This window comes from Lepidothrix coronata, unplaced genomic scaffold (genome assembly GCF_001604755.1).
Source record: "Lepidothrix coronata isolate B3197 unplaced genomic scaffold, Lepidothrix_coronata-1.0 Scaffold62, whole genome shotgun sequence".
In the NCBI taxonomy this organism is placed as follows: domain Eukaryota; kingdom Metazoa; phylum Chordata; class Aves; order Passeriformes; family Pipridae; genus Lepidothrix; species Lepidothrix coronata.
Genome location: NW_016690242.1, coordinates 162,651 through 188,212, shown reverse-complemented (window position 1 = coordinate 188,212; position 25,562 = coordinate 162,651). Strand labels below are relative to the sequence as shown.

The 25,562-nt window shown below is 39.4% G+C and overlaps 1 protein-coding gene across 6 annotated transcripts in view; it reads left to right on the top strand.

The window, feature by feature from the left end:
* LOC108498728 (metalloreductase STEAP4-like) overlaps nt 1-23,260 on the top strand; it is an 86,727-nt gene extending 63,467 nt beyond the window's left edge. For 5 of the 6 annotated variants that reach the window (XM_017817790.1, XM_017817789.1, XM_017817786.1 and 2 more), the window contains 4 exons: nt 18,251-18,706; nt 19,739-20,266; nt 20,865-21,029; nt 22,022-23,260. In XM_017817790.1, coding sequence (XP_017673279.1) covers nt 18,251-18,706; nt 19,739-20,266; nt 20,865-21,029; nt 22,022-22,291 — 1,419 coding nt within the window. In that variant the 3' untranslated portion in view covers nt 22,292-23,260. Of the gene's footprint in view, nt 1-3,745; nt 4,002-18,250; nt 18,707-19,738; nt 20,267-20,864; nt 21,030-22,021 lie in introns of those variants that run through there. The other variant, XM_017817788.1, reaches the window with a different exon arrangement.
* Nucleotides 23,261-25,562: the final 2,302 nt, after the last annotated feature.

Here is a 25,562-nt window from a genome sequence, read left to right as displayed (position 1 = left end):
ACACACACTACAGTTTTCTGGAGTCTTCTTGTCAGGGGCCAATAGTAATAAATAGTAAGACTGCCTCAGAAAAAGAAGAATAATGGTTTGGATCACACTCAGAAAGCATTAATAATCACATCCTCTCATGATCCAGGGTTTTTCCTGTTTTTCTGTAAACATTTTGACTAGGTACAGCCATCACAAGGCCAAGTACCGGGTCCTGCACTTTGACCACAACAACCCCCTGCAACGCTACAGGCTGGGCACAGAGGGGCTGGAGAGCAGCCAGGCAGAAAGGGACCTGGGAGTTTGGACTGACAGGAAGCTGAACATGAGCCAACAGTGTGCCCAGGTGGCCAAGGCCAATGGCATCCTGGCCTGTACCAGGAACAGTGTAGCCAGCAGGACCAGGGAAGTGATTCTTCCCCTGTACTCAGTGCTGGTGAGGCCACACCTGGAGTACTGTGTCCAGTTCTGGGCCCCTCAGTTCAGGAAGGGTATTGAGGTGCTGGAGCAGGTCCAGAGAAGAGCAACAAGGCTGGTGAAGTGACTCAAACACAAATCCTATGAGAAGCAGCTGAGAGAACTGAGATTGTTCAGCCTGGAGAAGAGGAGGCTCAGGGGAGACCTCATCACTCTCTACAACTCCCTGAAAGGAGGTTGTAACCAGGTGGGGGTTGGTCTCTTCTCCTAGGCAACCAGCAGCAGGACAAGAGGGCACAATCTTAAGATGCACCAGGGGAGGTTTAGGTTGGATATTAGGAAGAAATTTTTTACAGAGAGAGTAATTAGACGTTGGAATGGGTTGCCCAGGGAGGTGGTGGATTCACCATCCCTGGAGGTTTTTAAGATGAGACTGGATGTGGCACTTAGTGCCATGGTCTGGTAACCACAGCAGTGTTGGATCAAGGGTTGGACTTGATGATTTCGGTGGTCTTTTCTATGATCACCATGGCCACATTACAAAGGATATACCTTATTCTCCTTCTAAACGCAGTTGGTAAGCTGAGGTGTACATCATGTACAAGAGGTCCCTGGCCTTTTCCTTACCCATTTGAATCTTGAAATTATTGGCATATATGCTTTGGAAGATCTTCCCCAGTAGTGCTTTCGAGTTCACCACTCTCATGTTTCCAGGATAAATTTAATCTTGCATTTATGATATGAATTTTTTTCTGAAGCATCTCAGCCTCAGTAACCATTGTTGTATTAAGAGTGATGAACAAATATCTCTCTGGACTTGGTTCCATTGTCAAATTCTCTAGAAATCCAGCTTACAATTTCTAGGATATATTGAAGCTGCAAGTCACACTCCATAACTGAAAAATAATGAAAAATAACCGTTGGCCAGGTTCTGTTTGGTAATTCCTTATGATTTACACTCAGTTTCAAATAGCACTGGCCTTCAGTAAATAAAAATGTATGGTTTTGTTTATTTCCATGACTGAGATTAAATCTTTTTTTTTTCCCCTGTGAGTACACCTAAGTTTTTTGTTAACTCATAAACTACTACAATCTTTTTTTTTATTATTTTCCACACTGCTTAGAAGGACTATATCAACATATGCCCTGAAATCCTCCATGGATTATTTACTTTAAGGTCTGAAATGTCTAATTAATTCCTTCTTTCTCAATATTTTCAATAATTACGTGTAAGATGATTATGACAGCACTCTCCAGAAGCTACATTAGGTACATATTTCTCTTCAAAATTCAACATCCAAATACTGTTGGAGAATACATATTGATGAATATTTTCTGGTGATTTACTTGGGTTTGTGCCAATTTTTTTTCACATATGTTATTATTTGTGTTACGTAGTATTTACAGTGTTGTCTGTCCAGCTTCAGCCCAGAAGGACACTTTCTTTCTGTGGCTGCTCTCAGCCAGTATTTTTCATCAAATCTAAATGTCATCTGTATAAATCTTACTAACTTGAAAGGCATGAAAAATTTATCACATTTTTCCTTGAGTGCCAAATGCAGCCTAACTAGGCATCCGAGAAAACAGTGCAGCTCACAAAGACTTCAGAAAGTTCAAAAAAACCCCAATCTTTTATTTTTGCTACGATGAATACCTGCCAGGAGCCCCATGATGTATGAGGGACAGAGGTATTTGTCACTGACTATATCTCCCCTTGGTAGTGTAACAGACCTGTTCTGTTTCTTCAGGTCTATCAATGGACAAACAAGGAGTTTCAGTCATCTTTTCTATAATTGCAAGAACTATTCTGTCTATTTTTCCAGTCATTCCAGAACGATGCACATATCCTGCTCCTCTTTAAAGCATGGCCTTTCAATGTGACGGGATCACATAGGTGTGGGAATTGTTGGACAATTCAATGCTTTCCTGAATTTTTTAGTATTCAGAAGGTATTGATCCACTATAAAATGACTTCAAATTATTTTCAGCTTTTTTTGCTTGTGTTCTTACACAGGATCTAAATGCTTACATCACCTTGATGCACTGAATTGCACTGCGCTTTCCCTTTTTTTCATCTATTATGAATTTGTACATTTATTTCTCATATATCTTCTGTAGACTTAGCCTAGTGGTTTTAAACTCTGTGACTCAACTATTTTCCTTTCCATTCCATTTAATTTAAGTGTAATAACACAACTTTTGGCAGTATCTTAGTCACCTGAAAATGGGTCACCTGAAAATCAATACTACAGTTTATCCCCAAACAGATCCACTGCCTCAGTGTCCTTTGCTCCTGTAACATTCTGAGCCAGGTCATATGCTCTGCATATGCCATGTGTGCCTTGCTGAAACTTCTAACCTCTTCCAAAGTGATATCACCTTTTTCAGTTCCTGGATCTTTTCCAGTTGTTCAGGCATCACACTTTGTCACAGTGTACAAGTGATACAGACTGTTCCTCTCCTAAGTCTCAAACATGACCTGATGCCTTCTCTAGGGCTCAAGCTCTCAAATACACTTTCTTCAGTCCTAGTGTAGTTAAAAGTTGTTCTGAAAGAAACTTCTTCTTCTCCTCTCTTTTTGTTTTTAGAAATCACCTCTACGTTTTCTGTTTTCTATGACTTTTCCTTCTTAGTATGTTTTCCTAATCAATTTCCAGTAAGTCTCCCAAAGGCAAGATTGTGTAACAACATTTTTTTAATTTGTTTTCCTCTTTAATGGCAGACATTGATTGCAAGTTTAGAGTGCTATATTAGTTAAATCCCTTTCAATTCATTTTTCAAACTTATAAAGTATCAGTGCTAGTGGGACTGTATTAGACCCTTTCTCTTATCTGGACTATGATCCAGTCCAAAGATCTCTTGATGCTCAAGTCATCTGTTTGGAGTTATGTCCCATTCCAAACAGATATGTAATGTCAAAAAATTTGCATCCTCACAGCAGCTTATCCCTTAAAGACTCATTTCTCAATGCATATCCATCGTAGGCTCTGGCTCCGAAGGATAGCTCTCGCTACCAAGAATATCTAGAGAATCTCAGAGATCAGGTACTTTCAAGCATCCCCATGCCAAATTCCATTCATTCCAACGTGACATTCCTATTGTCCCTATTCACAGGTAAAATGGCATAGGAGAGCCCTGACACAAAAAAAAGCAGCTCTCCTTCCAGGCAAGCATTTGCTGTTGTGCTTCTACAACATTCTTGGCTTCTGCAATTCTCGGGTTAGGCTTCCAAGAATTGAGAAAGGCAGCCAAACCTTAGGTCTGGCCAGGAGCCAAGGGGCAAGTCAGTGCCAGCATGGCAAAAGCAACCACAGCTTCACCTCAGCTATAAATACAAGGTCTGGGACTTTCCCTGAGACTTTGACGGGAAGTTCTTTCAACTTGCACAGACAGAAAAGGCTTGCGACATCCCCTCATCTGTTTCTCCCCTGTGCACTCACCCCGGCTTCCACTAGATAAACACCAGACGGGCTGCCAGGGTTTCTGCACTCTTCTCTGCATCTCCTGAGGTCTCTCTTGGTCCAGCACATACAGCATCTCAGCAGCTCGGAAAGCACTGGCTTGCTTAGGGGGACTGCATCAGGTTGAGTGCACAGGTGAGTTTTACATAAATGAGACACAAGTTTCTCTCATTTCTGCAGGCGGGAACTGGGAACAAAACAGCTAAACTGTTGACCTGGGAAGCTTAGGTGGGCTCAAACTTAAATTTTTAAGTCTTCTGATGAAATTTTACCCCAGTGTTTCTCCCTAGTAGACAAAAAACCCACAGATCTAGGCCATGTCTGCTGGTATTTTATTGACATTATACAACCTATTTGTAACTAAGAGCTGATGTATGGGAGCACTGAGACATAGGAAAGTATTTTTATCTGTAAATTTAGGACAAACCAGAGCTTCATATTTGTCAATTAGTATTCAGAGAGCTTACATATCAGATAACAAGTTTATTTAATCTTCCAGAGGCATTTGCTATAGTTAAAGAAGTCAACAAAGCTTCTGCAAATAAGGGTTGGTCAGTAGGCTTTAAATGATGGATCTAGAAAGTGGATTTCCTTTCCTAAGCCAGAGCCAAAATATTGGTTTGAATTTTAGTAGCAATCGCAGGGTGTTAATTTTCCCCAAATTATAAGTTATAACTAATAAAAGTTTGAACTAATGATTCTTTTCACTTCTGGATTTATATGTGGATTTCAAGTTTTCTCATCCCATTCAAGCAGCATACCAATTTTAATCCTGTTTAATATTTCATAAGTAAGGGGCTTCAATGCTGCAGAAAGAAATGGATTTTTCTTAAATATTGTCTTATATCAGCTCCACATTATTAATTCAGAGAACATTTGCAGCTGTCAGAACTGTTCTTCAACTTTGATATAGGAAAATTTCATATCCCCTCTAAATCTGCAACACAAACTGTCATTCAGACGAAAGGCCAATTTTTTCAAGTCTGTTGAGACTTCATAAAATGATGCAATTAGTGAAAGATGTAAATCTTTTTTTAGATGTGGCCTTTCTGAAGCTCCTGGATTTGTTAATAGCAATGATTTAGACTAGCATGAAGTAGCACTGAACTTCATACCAAAACATTGCAACAGCCATTGAGAAATCAAGCATCCCTGTACTTTCTTCCTCCATATTGGAATTTTCTTATACAAATATATTAGGCACTTTTCATATTTGTGCATTTTTAGGCAGATGACATGTTTTTAATTTACTTCTTTTAGTTACAGGCAGAAATGATGACCACATAAGGGGTCTACATTGTGTTCAGAAATTATTCACAAAGTGTGTAACCTACATTAGTGTTTTATTTCTGAGCAGAAGTTCACTTGGGAATTATTCTGCTGCCCTTCACCAGATATTCTGCCATGTTTCACATGACAGAGCAGTTGGGGACATGCAACCTCAGCTGCTCATGGATGAAACAAAACAATCTCACAGCTAATTGCAATTAAGCTCACAAGACCAGACCAGAGCTAGTCCAAAGTAAAAACCCCATCAGCGTGGGTGTTGAGTGCTCAGGTTACTCCATATAAACGCAGACCCTCAAAAACACAGACAGCAACTAAGGCTTTCAGGGAGGGCAATTAAAATCTACATATTTTAAAGCCTCTTTCACTGCTTCCCCATCTATTTTTATTAAAAGCTGTTTATTTGGCAATTTCAATATTTAAGCTAACCATTTCTCCCATTCTGATCTTAGTCGCTGGAACTGCAACTTTTTCAATATTTTATTTTCTGTGGCACATTTTAGAGATGTTGGCATTTTTACTTCACTTTTATTCTATTTAGATTTTAATGTATATTGACTTTGGTGTTTGAAAGCTTTTTTTTTTTTGGTGAAGAAAAGGGAGGTACACATATTTAAATGTCACATTTACATGCCTATTCCAATCCAAACGTGTAGGGTCTTTTTGTCCCTGCATGCTCTAAAGCAAAAACCCTGGAGTTTTTTTCTCTCTTTTGACATCACTGTTTAGAACCACATACTCTCTTCTTTTTCAAGATTTCTCCAACATGTACTCCCTTTAATGAGAACACTGAACAATGTAAGAGTCAGTAAATTCACTTACTTGGTGTTTTAGGCAGGGCTGTGACAAAGGGGTGCACTCTCAAATGTCCTTGTGAGCTCTTCCTGGGCTGCTGCTGACAGCTCTCCTACCTGCTGCAGCAGTTTGGGCAGGGTGCTCAGTATGTGGTAAGCACTGGTTATATTGGTGCTTCTTGGAGAGAAGAGTAGGAACAGCTGCTGGCAAAGACTTTAATTAGAGGACTGACAAAGCTGCTTCCCAATTTCATAGTGACTACTGAGTACAGCCCTGGACACAATTGCAACGGTGACTTTTTGGTTTTTTTAACTTTGCTAAATTGCTGAGGTGACTTCTGGTGGGGTTACAGGAGAAATGCTCCAACTTTGGTGGTGGCAGTATACTGAGACACAGGTTCGTTCAGGCCACCAAGCTTGGAACTGCTCTTCTCATGCTTGGCTGAGCTGCCTCGCATGTTGCGCTGGCAGAGCGACGCAGATCACCCTGGGTCAGGAGAAAGGCTAGGTCTAACCTTACACCGGGAGATGCAGTTCCCATGACTTGCTTAGGAAAACATGAAGTTAAGATTAAATCAGGAGTGAGGACAGGTTCTTAGTTCTGGATGATTTCCCTCCATGTGCTTTTCTCAAGTGGAACAGCCTCACCAGGACTAATCAGAACATGCAGAAAAAACATTCTCATAAACGGCATGATATCCCTAAAAAATAAGAACATTACTAAATTTCATTTGAATCCTACAATTTGAACTGCACCAGAGCCTCATATAACTTGGCAGTTTGAAGGTGTTTAATTATAATAATCTCCTACAAACTACTTGATCAATACTGGAATGGCTCAACTACCCAGTTCAGAGAAGTTACACCTGAGGAGTTACACCTGAGCACCTGGTGATGGGGATCAAAGTGTTTTACTGCTGCCTGTCACCAATCCTTTAGTGTTAGCACCATGTGAGCAATTTTCTGGAGGCATCTAAATAAACAAGCCTTAAGAGCTAAGAAATGTAGTGGAGAGGTTGATTGCCAAAGAGCAAAACACTTTCTGGCATCATTAGAGCACAGGAATGTTTGACAAAGGATTGCTCTGGGTGGTCCCATGCTATGATGACTGTGAGAGCAGGAAATGTGTAAAAAGAACACGAGTACTCAGAACAAGTGGATAATTATGCAATAATAGTAATAGCATAAAATGGTAATCGAATAAAAGACAATGGGTTTATTCAGAAAACTCAGTTCCTCATTTTGTATTGCATTTCCTTGCTAGAAATGCAAGAGAGGGTCACCCAGCAGGAGGGAATTATTTTGTCCAATTAGGCAATTACAAAAGCAGCATGACACTGTGTTTTGTACCTCCTGGCACCCTCTTCTTTGCTCTTCAGCTAAGTTTAGTTTTCATTTGCCTCTGCTCTACATCATGTCCCAAATACCCATGTTTTGCTTCACTCCTTTCTTGCTTATTGCATGGTCTTGATGTGCAGAACCAAGAGGGTGACTTCTGCCTCGATCTCATGTATTTCACAGAGGTAGGAACAAGAGAGAGGCAGTGACTGAGACCCAGGAGAAAGTAGAAGACAAAAACTAGGGTGATTTCCCTCCGAAGACGGCACCCTCTGCATAAGAGCATGCAGGTAGCAGGGATCTGTAAGAGATCTTGTGTAAGGTTTCCTGTGCCCCTGTGCAGTGAGCCATGGCACAGGATAACACTGGCTGCCCTGGGCTGTACTGCAAGCAATTCGGTGGCAACTGTGCCCCAAGAGCAGTGCCTCACAGGCAGTGCCCTGACAGACAGGTGTCATTTATACCACCACCATCTTGGCTGGGAGCCAAGGTAATGTCCCACTGCTGTGCACACCCATCCCTGCTTACCAGGTGAGGAAATCAGCAGCAGCAGCTCAGGAATCTGCAAAACCCCGGGCTGAATTCACAGGGAGTTTTGATTAGAATAAAAAAAAACAAAGTAGATCTTTCATGCTGCCCTGAACAGCTCTGTAATTTTTTTACTAATCCCATTACTGTTTTATTTTGGGTTTTTTTCTATTTTAAAAACATGTTTCTAAATTCAGGCTTCTCAGCAATTAATTTTCAAAGCCTATAGGTTAAGGTTATTGCTTGAAGCATCTTGAAATCATTGGCTCAGTAAGGAGAACTTCTCCCATCTTGCGAAAGAATTAGTTTGTAAAAGATTGCCTGATAAGAATTTTACCTTGTTGAAAAATGCAACAGCACTTAAAACTGGTTTTTTTCTTGTTTTTTTTTTTCTTTTTCTTTTTCTTTTTTTTCGGTAAGGAACATAATTTCATCTGAAAATATCAGTATTCATTTTGCCCTGAAGGCAGGCATGTCTCTGCAGATGTCACTTGCCTTTACTCAAGTGGGAGAGGAAAATGTTCAAGTCCACATAAAGGAAACCAAAAGGAGCAAGTAAATACATTTAATATACTTCACATTAAGTGAGTAAGGGAGCTGACAAAGTTATCTACAGTCTTGGATTGTCGTTCAATCGTATGTCTTTAAATGCATTTTAGTATATAAGCTAGTGTAAGCAAGAACATAGGTTAATGAACTTTCTGTAAAATCTGATTGGCCCCATTCAAGACATGTTGTGAACACACATTAATTTGTTTTGGCATGAAAACTTCATATTCATGCACCGTTTCCTTAAATCTTTCATCATACTCTCACTCCTCAGATTTCTAAGGGCATAGGACGGCCAAGAACACTGTCACTGCACCACAGCAGCCACCTTGCCTCTGTTTTTATCACAGGTGTTATGAAGCAACTGGGCTTCATTTTTTTTTCTCACTTTTGCAACCCCATCCAAACATGAGCTAACTGAAAACCAACAATTCATTAGTGTAAACAGGAAGAGAGTCAGGCTTGTCACACACTCCTAGAGCTCATAATAAATATGTGGCATGAACTCTTGCATTTTTAGTTTTCTGAAGGTCTTGTTTTAGTGAGTTGCTGGTGTAATGCCAGCTAATTCCAGTCTCAGTGTATGCTACTGATGGTCTGTCAGTAAAAGTTTCCTGCAAAACATCCCCTGACTTGTTCTCCATGACTTTTGACCACAATACCAGAGGGTCACAGTTGAAAGCCATTTCTCACTTGCTTCCTTCTCTTTTGGTGATACAGACATGCGTTTGGGTGTACGTACATCACAAATTTTTTAGGGTGTCCATTATTTTAGCTTCATTTCTGCAGGAAGTGAGATTTCTCTGCTCATGCAGGGGTATGTGAGCGTCTTATGTTTGTGTGTTTCTCAATAACTTTTTTAGTGATGATTTTAAATGTACCAGGAGGGCAGAGTGCTCTCCTTTCCATATGTTGCATGAAAAAGGGCAGCTGAAGACCCCACAGAAAAGTTCTGAAAAATTAAAGACTGTGACTATATACATTTGAAATACCTAAAATCCACTAGAAGAAGTGTTCTAGGAGTCATCTCCTGTGATTGGAAACAGTCTCAAACAGCGCTTGTAATCAGCCAAGAAACACAAACCCCTAGGAGGCCAAGGTTCATTATTTCTAGTGTTATTTCTCTCTGAGATAGAGCTATTTGTTAATGTCTCTAAATGGCAGATGCTCGAAAGAATAGCTTCACAGGGAGGGGAGGACTCGGCAGGAGAGCAAGGGGTGATTCTCCATGCATGGTGTATCTGCAAGCATGTCTTTCAAGGTCTCAGCACATCTTTTGGACCAATTGGGGTAAACCCAGTGCACCCTGCACTGTAGGCAGGTCTGTCTCTCCTTCTCACACTTGCTCACCTTCAGCTGTTTTAAGAAATATTTTCATTCTTCTTGCAGTTGACTAGGCTGGATTAAAGCTTAATACCTACACACCTCAGAACAGTACAACAGCCCTGAAGAGACTGAGGAAATTACTCAAGTTATAGCTGGTTTATGGGAGCAGCTGGAGGTGGTGAGATTTCCAGCCCTCTCAGTACTTTGCTATGATTTAGACAACATTAAGCACATCTATTTAGGACGATACTTCATGTGTTTGAAGAGCCTCCAGGCAGCTTTAGTGTACTCCCGATAAAAAGTGAAGATGTGGTAAATGCGATGTCCTCCGTAGGAGGATTTATTGTCTGAAACAATTATTTTTTATCAGCTTTGTCAAAACTCGGAACCCAGGATTTTCTGCTGAGAAGAGCAGCAGATATTCATTTGCTTGAAAGAAAATTCATTAATAATTTGTTGTAATACATTTGTTTGGAGCTATTCTGCTGTTTTCTTTACGTGTTTAAGTACTGGATTAATCATGGGAGAGTAGTTTAGCCATGTGCCATTCAGTTTTAGGTGTATCAAGAAACAGAAAATGCAATTTATAATTTAGAGCAGATTTGGTTCCACAGCTGTCAACTTATGAGAAACAGTATTTGTTATAGAGTGCATTCTTTCTCTTTCTGTGGGAATAGTAAAATGAAATTTTAAGTAAATGAGATTGCCTCCAAGTAGTGCACATGTCTTTCCAAGGAGAAATTTTAAATTGCATTTCACCTGTTTTCCAAGCTACACCAGAATTACTGTATATTATGCATGTGTGAAATACTTCATAAAGTATTCCAAAGCTGCAGTATTACATATGTAAGAAATGAAGCATCAGTCTCTCTCTTTTTCTATTGTAAAATATAATATATATATATAAATATATATTTTAATGAATTACTATATGTAATTTTAGTGTATTAGGGGATTTTTGTCTAATATACACCTTTTGATCATAGATTACAAGACAAAGCAGAAGTTTCATTTAGAAAAAAAACCCAGCAGTTGTGGATGACTTCTATTTGCCAGTACATGCAAAAAATATTTAAAACAATAATGACAATTAACTCTATTCCTGAAAGAAACTGTTCAACTTTGGAGAACTCAACAGCATGGGAAACTAAAAATCATCAGTGCAAAAACTATAAATCCAAACAAAAATATGTACGCATTTACTCCTCTGGTTCAAGTTCACCATGCCCATCCACAGGTATATAGAACTTAAAGGAAGTAATGAAAAAAAGAGGGTTGATATAAATGAATAAATAAATACATACATGCATACATACATACATATATACATAAATACAGACCCTGGCTGCTTCCACTGCCTTTGTCACTCTCAGTCATAGGCACTGTTCTTCATTGCCACCAGCTTATGTACGTGTCTATAAGCTGGTGTCAAAGCACCATAGTCACCAGCAGTGTAGCCCAGCCATGATTGAAAAGGATGGATGTTTATCCGGTAGGGAGGGATTAGGTGTCCACAGAGGCATCAGGGAAGCAAACCTGATTAAACCTGCTTGGTCTGTTCAAAGAGGTATGAGGAAGGTCTACAGGACTTGGGGCAAGAGTTTATTTTCACCAGTTCAGCCTTAAATGCAAACTCAAGATCAGCTCACAGTTGCCCAGCAAGTTCAGGATGAGTAATCATGTTAAGTCCAACAGCATGCAGGGCTTTCTGTCTGTAGTGGTGGTGAGAATCTGTTTTAAAAGTGTTTTGTAAAAGACATGCTGTAAACCTCTTAGTGAAATGAGTTGCCATGTGCCCTGCCTGTGTGTTTCAAAATACGTAAGCAAGTTCTTGAATCCATGTGAGGAACTGCATGCTTTCCTGACCAGAGAGATACAGAGCTTTGACTGGAAGAAACCTCCAGCAGAGACTTGAGGACTAATATATGTGGATGGTGTGTGAGAAAGTTCAGCTGATTCTTGCTGTAGTGACAAGAGATACAGAAGATCAAAAAAAAAAATCAGAAACAGCTAAATCTTTTGTGTTAAAAGACCAGCGGAGTTACAGCGAGATGTAAGAAGTCATGTCAGCAGTTTAAAATGAAGGTATAGTCTGAATCCAAACTGCTTATTCCAGATGTCCCTGTTTCACTGTCGTACCAGCAGAGTTAAACACCAAAGGTTAGCAAACCTGAGGGAAGAACTAGTTTCTTCATGCAGCAAGATACTATTAGAATTCATCTGTGCAATGGACTAAATTTAATAAGCTCCAAAGTCAATCCAAGTGTGTCTCCATCATTATAGAAAAATAACCCTTTTGAAATCTGGAGAAACAAGGTTTATCTAGAAAGGTGAACCCAGAAAACAGACTTCATACACATATTCTGCTACAGAGAATTGCTGGAATATGCAGTCTGCATGTCATGGCTTCTGTATAACTATGTATGAATTCACACAGCTGAATCTACCCCAAGAATTCTATATAATGAGCAAGATGAATTATGGCAGAACCTTTATTTGCCTCCAGAATGTTGTACTAGAGCAATGGCAAGCTACCCGAGAGAGGGGCCATTCTCACTGTTTATTATTTGCATAGTGTAACAGAATCCTTGCTGTTATTTACAAGGAAATAGCAGTAAAAATATTTTGTTTACTTAGAAAGAAGGCCTTTGAAATTTCATTTTTTAAAGTTATGCTCCCATAATATTTGTTCTGCTTTTAATCCTTATGTCCACCTTTGGGATTATGATTCTGACAATGAGTTTAAAAAGGGAGGGGAAAAAAAAAGATAAACGGATCAGCATTGTAAATCTTGGGACTAGTTCCTACAGTAGGCAATACCATAACCTACTTATAAACCTTTCTTTTACATGGCAGCGGATCAAATTCCTGGCAATACTTCGGCCACTTCTCTTCTCACAGTCCTTATATCCTGCTTTGTCTTCTAAATTTTTGCCCTGAGTCAAAAGATAAAAGAATATAATCCCAGTAGAAGATTTTGGAAAATGATAGAGGGAAAAATATAGAGGGTCTGTCACAGCTGGGAGCCAGCACAGGCCACCAGGCAACATCAAGTGCTCAAAAATGGATCTGTCCACCTAGCAGAATAATAAGCAGAGTATACTAGACTCTGAAGGTGGGAAGGTGATATTCCATGAGAAGTATAATTTGAGGAGAAAATAAGGTCAGGAGATTTGGCAGCTGCTTATAGAGACTGTTAAAAGTAGAGACATAAAGATTGCAATGCAGAGCAAGGGCTGAAGTAAGCCATGCAGCTGGAGCTGTCAGTTCTTCCAAAACTTCAAAATCTAATAGCATACAGAAACCAAAATCTATGGACAAGCACAGAATTGTGCTGATATATCGGTAAGATTTGAAAAGACACAGCACAAAAAGAAACATAATTAGTAAGGTACATACAGAATAACAAGAAGTTGCCTATAAAAACATGAACTGTGGAAATAAAATCAAGGAGAGAATTGATCCACCACTCAACTGAGAGAAAGCCATTGACTAACAACTCCAAGAAAGCCAACTTTGTAATGTCTATTTTGCTCTTTGTTCACTAGAAGGGTCAACCATGATAAAAGGGTTTATATCAGTAGCGAAGAGCTGGAAATTGTTGCTAAATGACAGAAGAAAGAGATTAGGTCTTGCTTAGGTGAGTTAAATGACCTGAGATCAACGAGGCTGATGGAATTCACCTCACACTGTTCAAGAGAAAACTGAAGCATCTCCACAGTTGTAAATAACTATCTTTAAGAATTGTGTGGAAGAAGTAAAGTTTTAAAAGACTGAAAAGGCAAGAATAACAGCTATCTTTAAATGTACCAAGAAAGAGGAGGTGCGGAATTATGGCCCAATCAATTTAAATACAATTCTCAAACAAGTAGAGGAAGCAAATAGAACATAAGAAAGAAACGGGTTATAGGCATAAGGATTAATCAAGAGTAAATAATCTCAAACAAACCTTGTTTCCTCTTATAAAAGGACAATAGGTCTTGGGAATACAACTTGGCATGAGCAAAGTTTTTAGTATGTTATATGTCAGGAAAAAATTCAAAAGCAAACTAGGAAAATGCAGTTTAGATTAACCTTATATAAGGTAAAGTTTTGTGGAAATAACAAAAGAAACATTTTTCAGTCTCTCCACTAAATATTATCAAAGTAGAAGACTGCATTTACTGCAGATATACAGGGAGTCTCTTGTGGCAAAAGTCCTGTTCCAGAATTTAATTAAAAGGCTGGAATAGATGCTGGAATAGACACTATACTCATGAAAGCTGACAATCTGACAAAGTTGAAAAGGGCTGCAAGCACGTTAGAGGACAGGCTTGGAAATCAAAATGATCTTGGCAAATCGAAGCTACAGTTTGAAAAAATATGGTGCTATGCAACAGGGACTGCACAATGCAGCTCTGAGTTGGAAAACACTGCAGAAATCAAGGATGGAATAAGTGGCGTGGGAGCAGTCCAATTAAAGGATTGGGTGTAACAGGATGCCATTGCATTAGTATTTCTGTTCTGATGAGATGTAGAAGCAGACCGTCACTTTTCAAGCTTTGCTTTATACCCAGAGAGCTCTTGGAACATACGAAACTAGATTCCTTTCCACAAAATCTCAGCCAGAAGACATGTTTTAGATGGACTCAAATGCACTGCAGCTGCTAGCTAGCTAAGTAAAATTAGTCTAAGGTGGCAATCTCTGACACATGGATAGTGTGAAAATCATGAGCTCAGCATCAGCTGTTGCACTCCACATCATGGTTCCTGTTGCCACACACACTACTTGTTAAAGCACTCACCATCTTAATGCATCACAGGCTGACTATGAATCAGCTGTGTTGTGAATAAGACAAATGTGACAGCAGGATTACATGTGATATGTGACACAAGTGAAGCAATCCTTCTAGTTTCTGGTAAGATGTCTGCAGGAGTACTGCATTCAGTTTCAGCAACATACTTTTAATTAACAATTGGAGCAGTTTAGCCTAGAAAGATCAGAAGAAAGCCATGAGAAAGATCACCACTCTCAGAAGCACAAGTTTCAGGGAAAGATTTGGGACTGTTTTATCTAGAGAAGAAAAGGGTGAAATGGTAACAGCTTTCATGTCCAACAAAGGCTGCTGCAAAGAGAAGGGGGATAAATTGACAGCTGTGTCTACTGTGGGGGAGGGAATACAGATTGCTAATAGGAAAATCTGCCTAATAGAAAGGCTGAGAAAGCAGTAAGCCAGGAAGACTTCGGCATCCACAATACAGGAAGACTTTACAAACAGGTTAGACAAGCATCTGTCAGACTTGATTTAAACACAGTTCATTCTGCCTTAGGAGGGGAGGTGGACTAGACAATCCCTTGAGATCAGTACCAGAGCTACTTGTTTTGCTTCTGTTTTAAATGTAAATAGTAAAATTACTCTTTCCTGCTCCTTTCATCTTGTCTTTCTAACTTTTGAATCATTCCACTGATCTTCCATCTGCATTTCATGTCACATCTTTCTGATCTTTCCATTATCTATCCCAGTCTATATCTTGATTCCATCTCTGCCTTTCTGATTTTGGCACTGTACTTTATTTGTGGCATTGCTTCTGCTAGGATCCCCCCTTTTGCCCAAGTGCAAAGCAATGTGCTTGTCTTAATTCAATTCCCTACATAATCAAAGCATTTGCCTATAACTGTTTAACTAAACATTGTATCTTTATTCACCTCCCCTAAGTTTTTATGCAATGGATAAAAATGACAGTGTTGCAATTAGGTTCTTTTTTTCTTTCAGCACCTCCTTTTATTATTACTGACCAAATAAACTCAGAGATTGCCACCATTTTCCTTATAACAGGATAATTCAGTGTACAAGAATACAGCAACAATGCAGAGGAGAAGCTTACATGGATTACCTTCTAAATAACAAAAGGCATCACTAGTGCTCTCACGTTAAGGAAATGGATATAAGCAAAAACATTATGTGTGGATACAAAGCTCTATGGCTTTTTCTCAGTTAATCTTTGGCTACTTATGTAAAAGAACAGACAATGGTTACTGCATGTTTCTTTGCTGGTATTTCTGCTTTCCTCTGGTGCTTTGAGAGAGCCCAGCATAGTCCATGGGCATGGAGCAGAGCCCCACTGCCACCAGCTCCTGACTGATAGCCCAGTGCCAGCCTTTGGGCTGAACTTCAAGTTACTAAACAAGCCTTGTGTCCCTTGTGATATACTTCTGCTTCCCATCTTTCACACTGACGTGAGACAATAAAACACGTCCTATAGAAAATTACTATCCTTTTGCATTGCAGCTATCACTGTCATGAATCTGGGAGTCCATTCTTTTGACTTTACAACCACACAGTTGCCATGAGATGCTGCATTTTCTTCAAATACACACAGCAAATCCAGAATTTTTCTATGCTCTCTCTATATGCTTGCAACCTACTGCCTGAGTTAACCTACAGAAGTTCACTGCCAAGCCCTCAACCTTCTTTTAGTTCAATAACAGCCAGCTGGCACAAAGACATGTTGAAAGAAAGGAAAAGTAGGATGTGTGTTACAAATAAGTTTTGCTTTTGATTTTAGATAGGAGCCTACTTTGTTAAAAAGAAAAATTAAGAAAGGAAAGTTGAGCCTTATTAGGTATTGAGTTGGACCATTTATTAATACTACATATGCAACTCTTCTCTATTTTTTGAAATACAGACCACCCCCAAAAAGGAAATTCATAGTGTTAGTCACATTAGAGCCTCATGGGACATTAATAAAGCCCTCAGAGAAAGATTTTTAAATATGTCGAAGGACTTGCAATTTTATGCATGTGCCAGAGTCCCCAGATATTCAAGACACATTCAGATGGGACTCTATGAGGATTTATTTTCATTTTCAGTGTGCTACTTGATGATGTACATGCACAGCTGGGACTGCAGCTCAGCAGAGCCAGGGTGAACACCTTGCTGCGCTGCAAAGCCTCCAACAGGACCTGTTCAAGCCACACAGATCCTCCAGCATGCAGATACTCAGGCCCTTTTCTGCCTGAATCCACACCTTCCCCTAATGACCAAAAGCAACTCTGTTGGCAGCTCTCTAAATTACAGGATTCCCACAGCTCATTGCAAGAATGGTGCTGAGCAGGCACTGATGCCAACTGAGGGCTACATAGCTACACACAGAGGTAGTCCAAGCCAAAATCTTCATATACAATTCTCAGAGTAAGCATTTATGTGTCCATCTCACTAGCAAGGCTTACACCCTACAGCACAGGCCATGGATGTTTGAATCCTTGACTTATGGCCCTTATCTCTAGGTCATTGCAGGGTACGGGAAAGTTCAGGCTTGATTTTTTATTCACCAAACATATGCAAGGTTTGGGTCAAACAGTTTAAAATCATGCCAGATTTTTAAAAAGCAAAAACAGTTCTGACTAGAGAAAATTACAAAAGAAAGTGAAGAACATAATCTCAGTGTTTTTAAATGGCAGTATGTTTAAATTTCAGCATTCTGAATGGTGCTTCACAGAATAATGTATGCAAAAGGTTCATAAATAGCAGAAGCAAAGCAGTTGTTTTGTGTTTAGCTAACCATTTCACGCATTTCTTTCCTGCAAATTAGAATATCTGTTATTCCCACAGCTCTAATAAGGACAGTTACCTGTGATGCAGTGTAAGACTTACCATCAGGGCTCCTGCTAATTAAATTGCTGCTCTAAGTACCAAATTGATGGCCAGTTCAAGAGAGGGGTCTCTCAGGGTCTCCTCTTGGAGGTCTTAGGTTGTCTGGTTTGAGCTTACCTCTTGTAAAGGGAAAACAGCATGTGGACCTACTGCAAGACCTTCGACATTTTTGATTGTGTGTTTGTATTATGGGTCTCACTCTGCAAGTACAGAACACACATACTCCTATTGAATGGATAATACATTAAAGACTTGGAATCTACCAGGTACTGCGATATATAAAAATTTCAAAGAGAATTTTATTATGAGTAATATATAAATCTATGTTCAACATGAAATATTCCAAGTCCACTGTCTAAATGCTTCACGGAACGTTCTTCAGAAAATCGCAGAACAACAATAAAACAAACTGGTACTGACTAGTTGAATTAAGGAAATATTGAGGACAACAGATAGTTTTGTAGCTACATTTTATAATATCTCTTCTTCAAGTATTCTGAAAAACACCTTCCAGGTTCTAATCTGATTAGAAACACACTCCTCCTTAATGCTTTTCTATAGCATAAGTAAGCAGAAATTACTCTGAAATATGGGCTACCCTTACTCTCTGTGTTCCAATGTCTTTTCCTCCTGTTTTCCTTTTGAGAGAGGAACACTGCAACAGTTCAGCTGAATGTTAAAATCCATAAAATGAATGGAAAAGAGGGTGCCATATGAGAGATGGAGAAGTGAGTATTCAGACTGTTCTTTTAAAAATTGTACCGAAATCTTCTGAGAGTGTGTATTCAGAAGAGTGTGCAGGAACCATATTAAGCAGCAAGAAAACTCAGATTCCTGAGAGCTGTACTTCCAGAGTGGATACTAACCTTTTATTTTCAAGAGATCCATGTTTTGCTTAGTTTTTTTCTATTACTTTTTTTTTTAACAGATGAATACAAATTCTTCCAACATGATGGCCTTGGCTCCTAACACTTCTAAGAAAAGAGAGACAGTGTGCATATTTGGAACTGGAGATTTTGGACGAGCTCTGGGGCATAAAATGATTCAGTGTGGCTACCACGTGGTGTATGGAAGTCGGAGCACCCAGATATCAAACCTGGTTCCCAAGGATGCAGAAGTGTTGAGCCATGCAGAGGCAGCACAGAAAGCTGCCATCGTCATTATAGCAATCCAGAGGCAACATTACAACTTCCTTACACCACTAGCAGAAATTCTCCGTGGAAAAGTTGTGGTGGACATAAGCAACAACTTAAAATTAAACCAGTATCCTGAATCCAATGCAGAGTACCTTGCTCAGCTGCTGCCAGGTGCCAGGGTTGTGAAAGCCTTTAACACCGTGTCAGCCTGGGCCTTGCAGTCGGGAGCGTTGGATGCAAGCCGGCAGGTAAGTCTGAGCTACAGGGATTTCCTTTGTCATGGAGTTATTCATCGTACGGCTTCTTATTAGCTAGACAAAACACACATGGGACATACAAATCAGATAGGGTTGAAATGGTATTTTCTCTATAATCCCTCATTTCAAAATAATTTGAGCTAAAATTTCCTTTGGGTTTGTAATATGGCATGACAAGGAATATCAATAGCTTGCCTCTGAACTCAGTGTTTAGAGACGCTAGAGAAGCAAGGAAAGAAAGATGGCAGAGCTACAAAGAGAGAGACAGCAAATCAGGAGGACATAAGGATTGCATCAGTTATTCATAAGGGTCGTAAAGTTAAACAGAAAGGAGATAGGAGGAATATAATGAAGCAATAACAAAATGAAGAAAGAAAAACCAGGGAGGCAAGGGATATGATAGGCCAGTAACAGAAGTGAGCTAGAAGATGAATAAATTACTAAAATTTTCTAAATTAGAATCTATCACCACCTAAGTTTAACACAACATCAGAGTGTGCAAACCATTTTAACCTGCTCCTTAACCACAGGCCAGCAAGCACAAGAGCCGGGCATAGGAAGCAACATGGTAGCTTATCTGAAGAAAAATCATTTATTATTACCCTATTTTCTGCCACTTTGAGGGACAGTGCTCTTGTACAATGCATGAAATCACCCAGCTACTCAAACCATTACTAGGCTTGTTTTCTGCTGCCAGATAAATGGTTTTGGCTAAACCAAAGGTCAAATCTTCTATGCAAAGGCTTATACTAAGCATGTTATACATTATTCTTTCCAGATATAAAATTTTGCCACTTGAAACAATCTCCTTCCCAAAAGAAAAAAATCATATTCTAAGTTCATGGACCGGTTGGCCAAATGTACCTATAGGCTACTTTTTGCCTGTTTTAATTAAGGTCAGCAGGGAAGTCAGCAAGCAGCCTAGGAAGCTTGTGCTCATTGTCTATATCCAGGACCAGCATGGCAGCAGAGAATGTCACAAAAATCTGTCAAAATAAAACTTCTATTTGTTTTTGGCTGCAGGTGTTTGTCTGTGGAGATGACACGGAAGCTAAAGAAATGGTGATGAATATTGTTCGTGCACTGGGTCTCACTCCACTTGATCAGGGATCCCTCTTGGCTGCTCAGGAAATAGAAAATTACCCTCTGCAGCTCTTTCCAATGTGGAAGTTTCCCATCTTTTTGTCCCTTGGCCTAACTGCATTCTTCTTCTTCTACTGTTTGGCTCTTGATGTAATTTACACTTACATATATGAACACAATAACTTTTCATTTTTTATTGCAATGACCATTCCAAATCGGATCTGCCCTGTAGTGGCACTCATCCTTCTTGGCTTGGTTTATCTTCCCGGTGTACTTGCTGCAATTATTCAGTTATACAGAGGCACCAAATACCGCCGTTTTCCAGACTGGCTGGACAAATGGATGCTGTGCAGGAAACAACTTGGACTAATAGCCTTGGCATTTGCCTCTTTGCATGCTGTGTTCACTCTTGCTAGTCCACTTCGCTCCTTCGTAAAATGGAGAAACGCCAAACCAATCATCTCCCAGGTGAGTTTTGTTCCCCGCGCTAGGTCTCCCTTTCTTCTGGCCTTGTTATAAATACTACCATCTCTCTTGAGCTTCAGAAATCCATGTGGACAGCCTAATGATCTTTACAATAGGGTCATATTCCTAGTTTCTGTGTTCCTTTTAATCATTGGTATATCTAAAGTTTGTTGGCATTATGCTGAGCTGAGGGGATTTCTGGCCCCAGTCTTCCTTCTAGATAGTTGACATATTAATAAAATAATCAGGGAAAATGTAAACATAAAGAGTACTTAAAAGAAGCATATTTCTCTATTTCTTCATATACCTTTAAGAATAGAATATATTTTTACTTTCTGATTCTACTTAACAAGAAAGGATCACATATCTGTCCCAATGGTAGGTAAACAGATATGTAAAACAGGTACCACAATTACAGGTACATGGAAACCACACGTAATATAATGCCTCCTTCTTGAGCAGGCATTCAAAGTAAATCTCCAATGATTTTCAGAGTTTATGTATAACATTTATCTCCTAGTTACCTTAAAGGATGGGTTTTTTCTGCTTATTGATCCTAAAACTGCTATCATGAAAATATACCTGGTCTTCTTTTCTTCAGGCACTGAACAATAAAACAGAACCACTCGACACGACTAATGCCTGGCTTAGTGACTCTTACTTGGCTTTGGGAATTATAGGGTTTTTTTTCTTTGTTCTTGTGGGAATAACCTCCTTGCCTTCAGTCAGCAACAGTGTCAACTGGCGAGAATTTCGATTTGTACAGGTAAGAAAATGACTTCTAGAAAAAACTTCTTCCCTTATAAACTATGGCCACAGGCAGGTTACTAGAGACTTATGTCTTTCCTCCATTAATATCTCCAAATGTGATGTGTGTACTCTCCATGATCAGATAGTGAAAAAAAAATCTACATGGCAATAGAGCTTAACTGTAGAAACCCACAACTGCTCTGATGGATGCTTATGGTGCAACTGGGATTACTACGTAAACAAGAGAAAGTTGGGAAGATGTGAGCTCCTAAATGACAAACAGGAAGCTGATTTTGATGTCAAATTCCACAATTACACTAAGTTGCAAAATAATTTAGCCATTTATTGGGATAATTTTGTTGGTTCATAAGAATTCAGTTACAGTGGATTTGAAAAGTTACTTTGTAACTTGAATCTTCTCAATGCCAAGCATCTAAAGAGAATCCGCAATTTCTGCAGAGTGTAAAAACTGATGTGCCTATAAACAGGCTGCCCTCACTATAATCTCAGCCCTCTTTTAAGAGGAAGTTTGGTGCAAGCTGCCATGCCTCTGCAGGAGCTGAGCTGGATGGGAAAGGGGGCAAGGGAAGGGGAAATTACTGTCAATGAATGTTTTATCAAGGCGAAAAACTTGCACAGTATGGTACTTCTGGATGGATAGCACTAGAGCATAAAAAATCTTGGATCTCTCCACTGAATGTCAGCACTTTCTCTGCTTTTTCACAAATATGACAGCTACTAGGGAATATGCGTGAGCCAGGAAAAATTATCATGGATATTGACAGAGAAGAAAAACCAACTGTGTTTCCCCAACATCCATTTGAATTAATCTTTATTAAAAACAATAAGAGCCTTTATATAAAACAGTTTCATTTCACCAGTCCCCAAATTGGCACATGCCACAAATCTTACTGTGTTCTTAAAATTGCATTTGTTCTGTTTTAATTTTCTGTTTTAACCTCCACTTTTTTCTTTCTTTCTTTGTTTCTTTCCTTCATTTTCTCCTAGTCCAAACTGGGATATCTGACACTGATTTTGTGTACTGCGCACACGCTGGTTTACGGTGGAAAATGGTTCCTGAGCCCAACAGCATACAAATGGTATCTTCCAAACATCTATATGCTCTCCCTCGTTGTGCCATGTGCTGTACTGGTAGTCAAATTTGTGTTGATATTTCCTTGTGTGGACAAACCTCTCACACAAATTCGACAGGGCTGGGAGAGGAATCCCAAATCCTCAGAACAATCAAATTACATTATAAACAAGTCTGCTGTATAATTAGACTAAACTGTATCATCAAAAAAATATTATGAAGACACATAAAAATGAAGTCTTGAGCCTGCTCTATCTGGAGAGGGAGAGAAAAAGTGAAAAACTTGGCCAGACCCTGTGTGAAACAAAGTTATCCCAATGACAAACTTAAAATACAAATCAAATGAGGCCATTGATTTTCTACACCCCAGGCAGTCTTTCACACAGGTGCAGGCCCTCTCTTCTGCTCTATATATTCCCCCTTGCCTGTTTACCCTCCATTTCTAAGAAGAGTATGTGAGAAGTAAGTGGTGATCCATGTCCCTCCTCTGTAGTTTCAAACCTCCTCCAGAGCTGGGCAGATCCACAGTAACCTTTGCTGTTAGACAATGTCCGCTCCTCTTCCCTATCCTGCCCTTTGGGACTCAGGTCTACACGCACCTACACGCATCCACAGAGATCCGTATACACACCTGCATGTATTTCCACACATTTCCCTGTTTCCACCCCCAGAATCCACCAGCACCAAAAGAACGGATGCACAATGGATGCTATCTCTTCCTCCTAGCATTAGTTTATCCTCCATTAACATCTGATCCAAAGAGATCTATGTTCATACCTTAGAGATAGCTGAGTAAGATTTGTTTAGTTTATGTACAATGATATTCAAAGGGTATGGGTCAAGGACTGCTGAATCTTTGCTTGTACTGCTCTACCAGAAATTTGGGGGCAAGGGGAAGGAGGAAAGATCAAAATGGCAGAGAGATGTGAGAAGTGTTCACAAGCCCACGCTTCTCAAGTATAGGCAAAAAATGATCTGTGATCTTTTATGTAAGCAGTGAGTTGTAAGGAAAGAAACTGAAGGAAAATCCTTTCTGTATGAGGCGGTTGTATTGTATGTCATAGTTATATCTCATGAAGATAATATTGTTGGTATTTAAAAAACCAAATCTTTGAATGTTATATTACAAATATTCTATTAAAACACATATATTTTAAAGACAATAAAGACTTTTTTTTTACACTGTTGAGCTCTGTTATCACTTCCGGAACCTCTTTTGCTATGATGCAGCTGCTGGTGTGCTCAGTTGCACAAAGATTTTGGAAAGCTTCAGGACACATAATAAAATGGGATCCTGCCTTCAGCCAGCTGCCTGGACTCACCTTCCCTGATCTTTGTTTCTTGGATGCTCACATAAGCAGATCTTTGCTTAGTCAACCAAGTTGGCTGAGGATGTTGTGGAAAAACAGGATTCAGCTGGGATGGTGACCTCCTCTTAAATTGCAAACAGAGGATCAAACAGTGTCCTTTGGATTGGAGAATAAAGAAAATGCAAAATGTGCTTGTTTTTATAGGAAGAGAATTGCTTACTGTTTTTTTATTTTCTGTTGTCCTCCTCCCTGTCCACACAAAGAATACTCACACATGTGAAAGTATGAGCATGCTAACTAGTATAGATAACTGTGCTTTAAAACAAGCATTATCAAGCAGCTCAAAAAAATAAAAAAAAAAAAACAAAAACACAAACAAACAAACCTATCTGAATGATACTTTTCCAAACATTTCTCAGTGATGGAGTCTTTTTTAATTCCAGACACACATCCCCTTCTCATGTGATCCTCTGGCCCAGAAAGAATCTGTTCTTAATACCCAAAAGAATGGTAAAGGAGTTTGGGATATCAGCAATTGATGGAGCCAGATTTCTTAGAAATAATTCTGGCACCAAGTACTCTCACTAACCACCGCTGGTGTGTATGTTACACTTGTTCTAAACTGATACGCATATATTGATACAAGTCTTTACAGAAGTCTTCCTTGACCTGTGCCATGATGGAGTAGTACCACATTTCAAGTTTCCTTCAGTGATTTTCCACATTAATCTTACAGAATCATTTCCTGCAGAAGGGCCTAATGACAACACTGTTGTGAGGATGCCTGTAACACCTTTACAGCTCCCCAGAGAAGAGAGGGGCGGAAGCAGCAGAAAGAGAGCAGGAAAACAAGACAGAATAAGAGAGAGTTTGTGTGTGTATATAGGTAAAAGAGAAAGGGACAGACAGAGCAGAAAATAAGTATCAGCAGCCTCAGTTAATATTCTCTAGATTTGCCATTTTGGGGGCAAATTCTAATCTCAGTGACACAGTTACTTGAGATTTATATTATCACAAGTAACATCAGTTCCAAGGCACTGACACATATTGGGGTTTTATATCAGTTTTTAAAGTATATATTTTTTGGGGTTCTGCCTATCTAAACCTGATCTAAAACCTACCCTTCCTCTCTCAGAGCTCAGTCAGTGGGTTGGAGTTTAAACTGCAACAGCCATGGCAAGTCCCACCCATTTACAAGCTATGCTCTGCATCCTTTACATCCAGCAAACAGGCTCTTGCGTGTTTCTGAGTGCCTTGCGTTAAGGAGAATCACAGGCCCAACCAGGTCTTCTTTACCCTCACCGAGAACCAGTGCAAAGTAACAGTGGCCTGACTGAACACTGCCTTGTACACTCACTGCCATCTAAACCACAGTCTCAAACACCCACAGGATTGTCGCTCCTGCAGGAAAGACAAGAGAACTTCTTTGGGGATGGATATCTCATTGTTTTGCTAAGTGAAAACATAGGCCAAGATGTACTGGAAATGCTAAGTGGCTGGGTACAATTTGCAATTTGCTGTTTGCTCCAAGGATAAAGTGCCAATATCTGCTGAGTACAAAGTGAGGAGGCAATACTGTTTGCTTACATGGGGGGTGTGCAGCAGCTCTCAGGAGAAGATCCAGAGCCCTTGCATCTGAACTCAGAAGCAGGTGCTTTGTTGACTTACATAGATAATAGGTCAGATCCTCATCAGCACTTGTTTTTCCAGATGGAGTGAAGGATTTCATGTCCTGTTATTCTTGGGCAGCTGGGGAGTATTTGCTTTACAAATTTACATATTTACTTCTTGAACATGGTAGAGAAAATCAATTTCTTCAGTAATCATACATGACAGTTAAAGTATTCAATGGTAGTATTTTGAAAAATATAACCAGTGCCTCGAAAACTGTTGGTAGCTTGTATACACTTCTCGTGGCTGAGCTCTTGGTATTTTTTTTTCTTTTATGTACTGACAAAGCCTGGTCAAAAAGAAGATCAGAAGGATCATGAAAGGAATTTTGGAAAAGGTTTTTTACCTATGGTTCCCAGAAGCCATGAAGAGCTTTTATGTGCATATATATATATATATTTTCTTAGAATGGCATTATATATATATATATATATACATACATATATATATATATATATACATATACATATACATA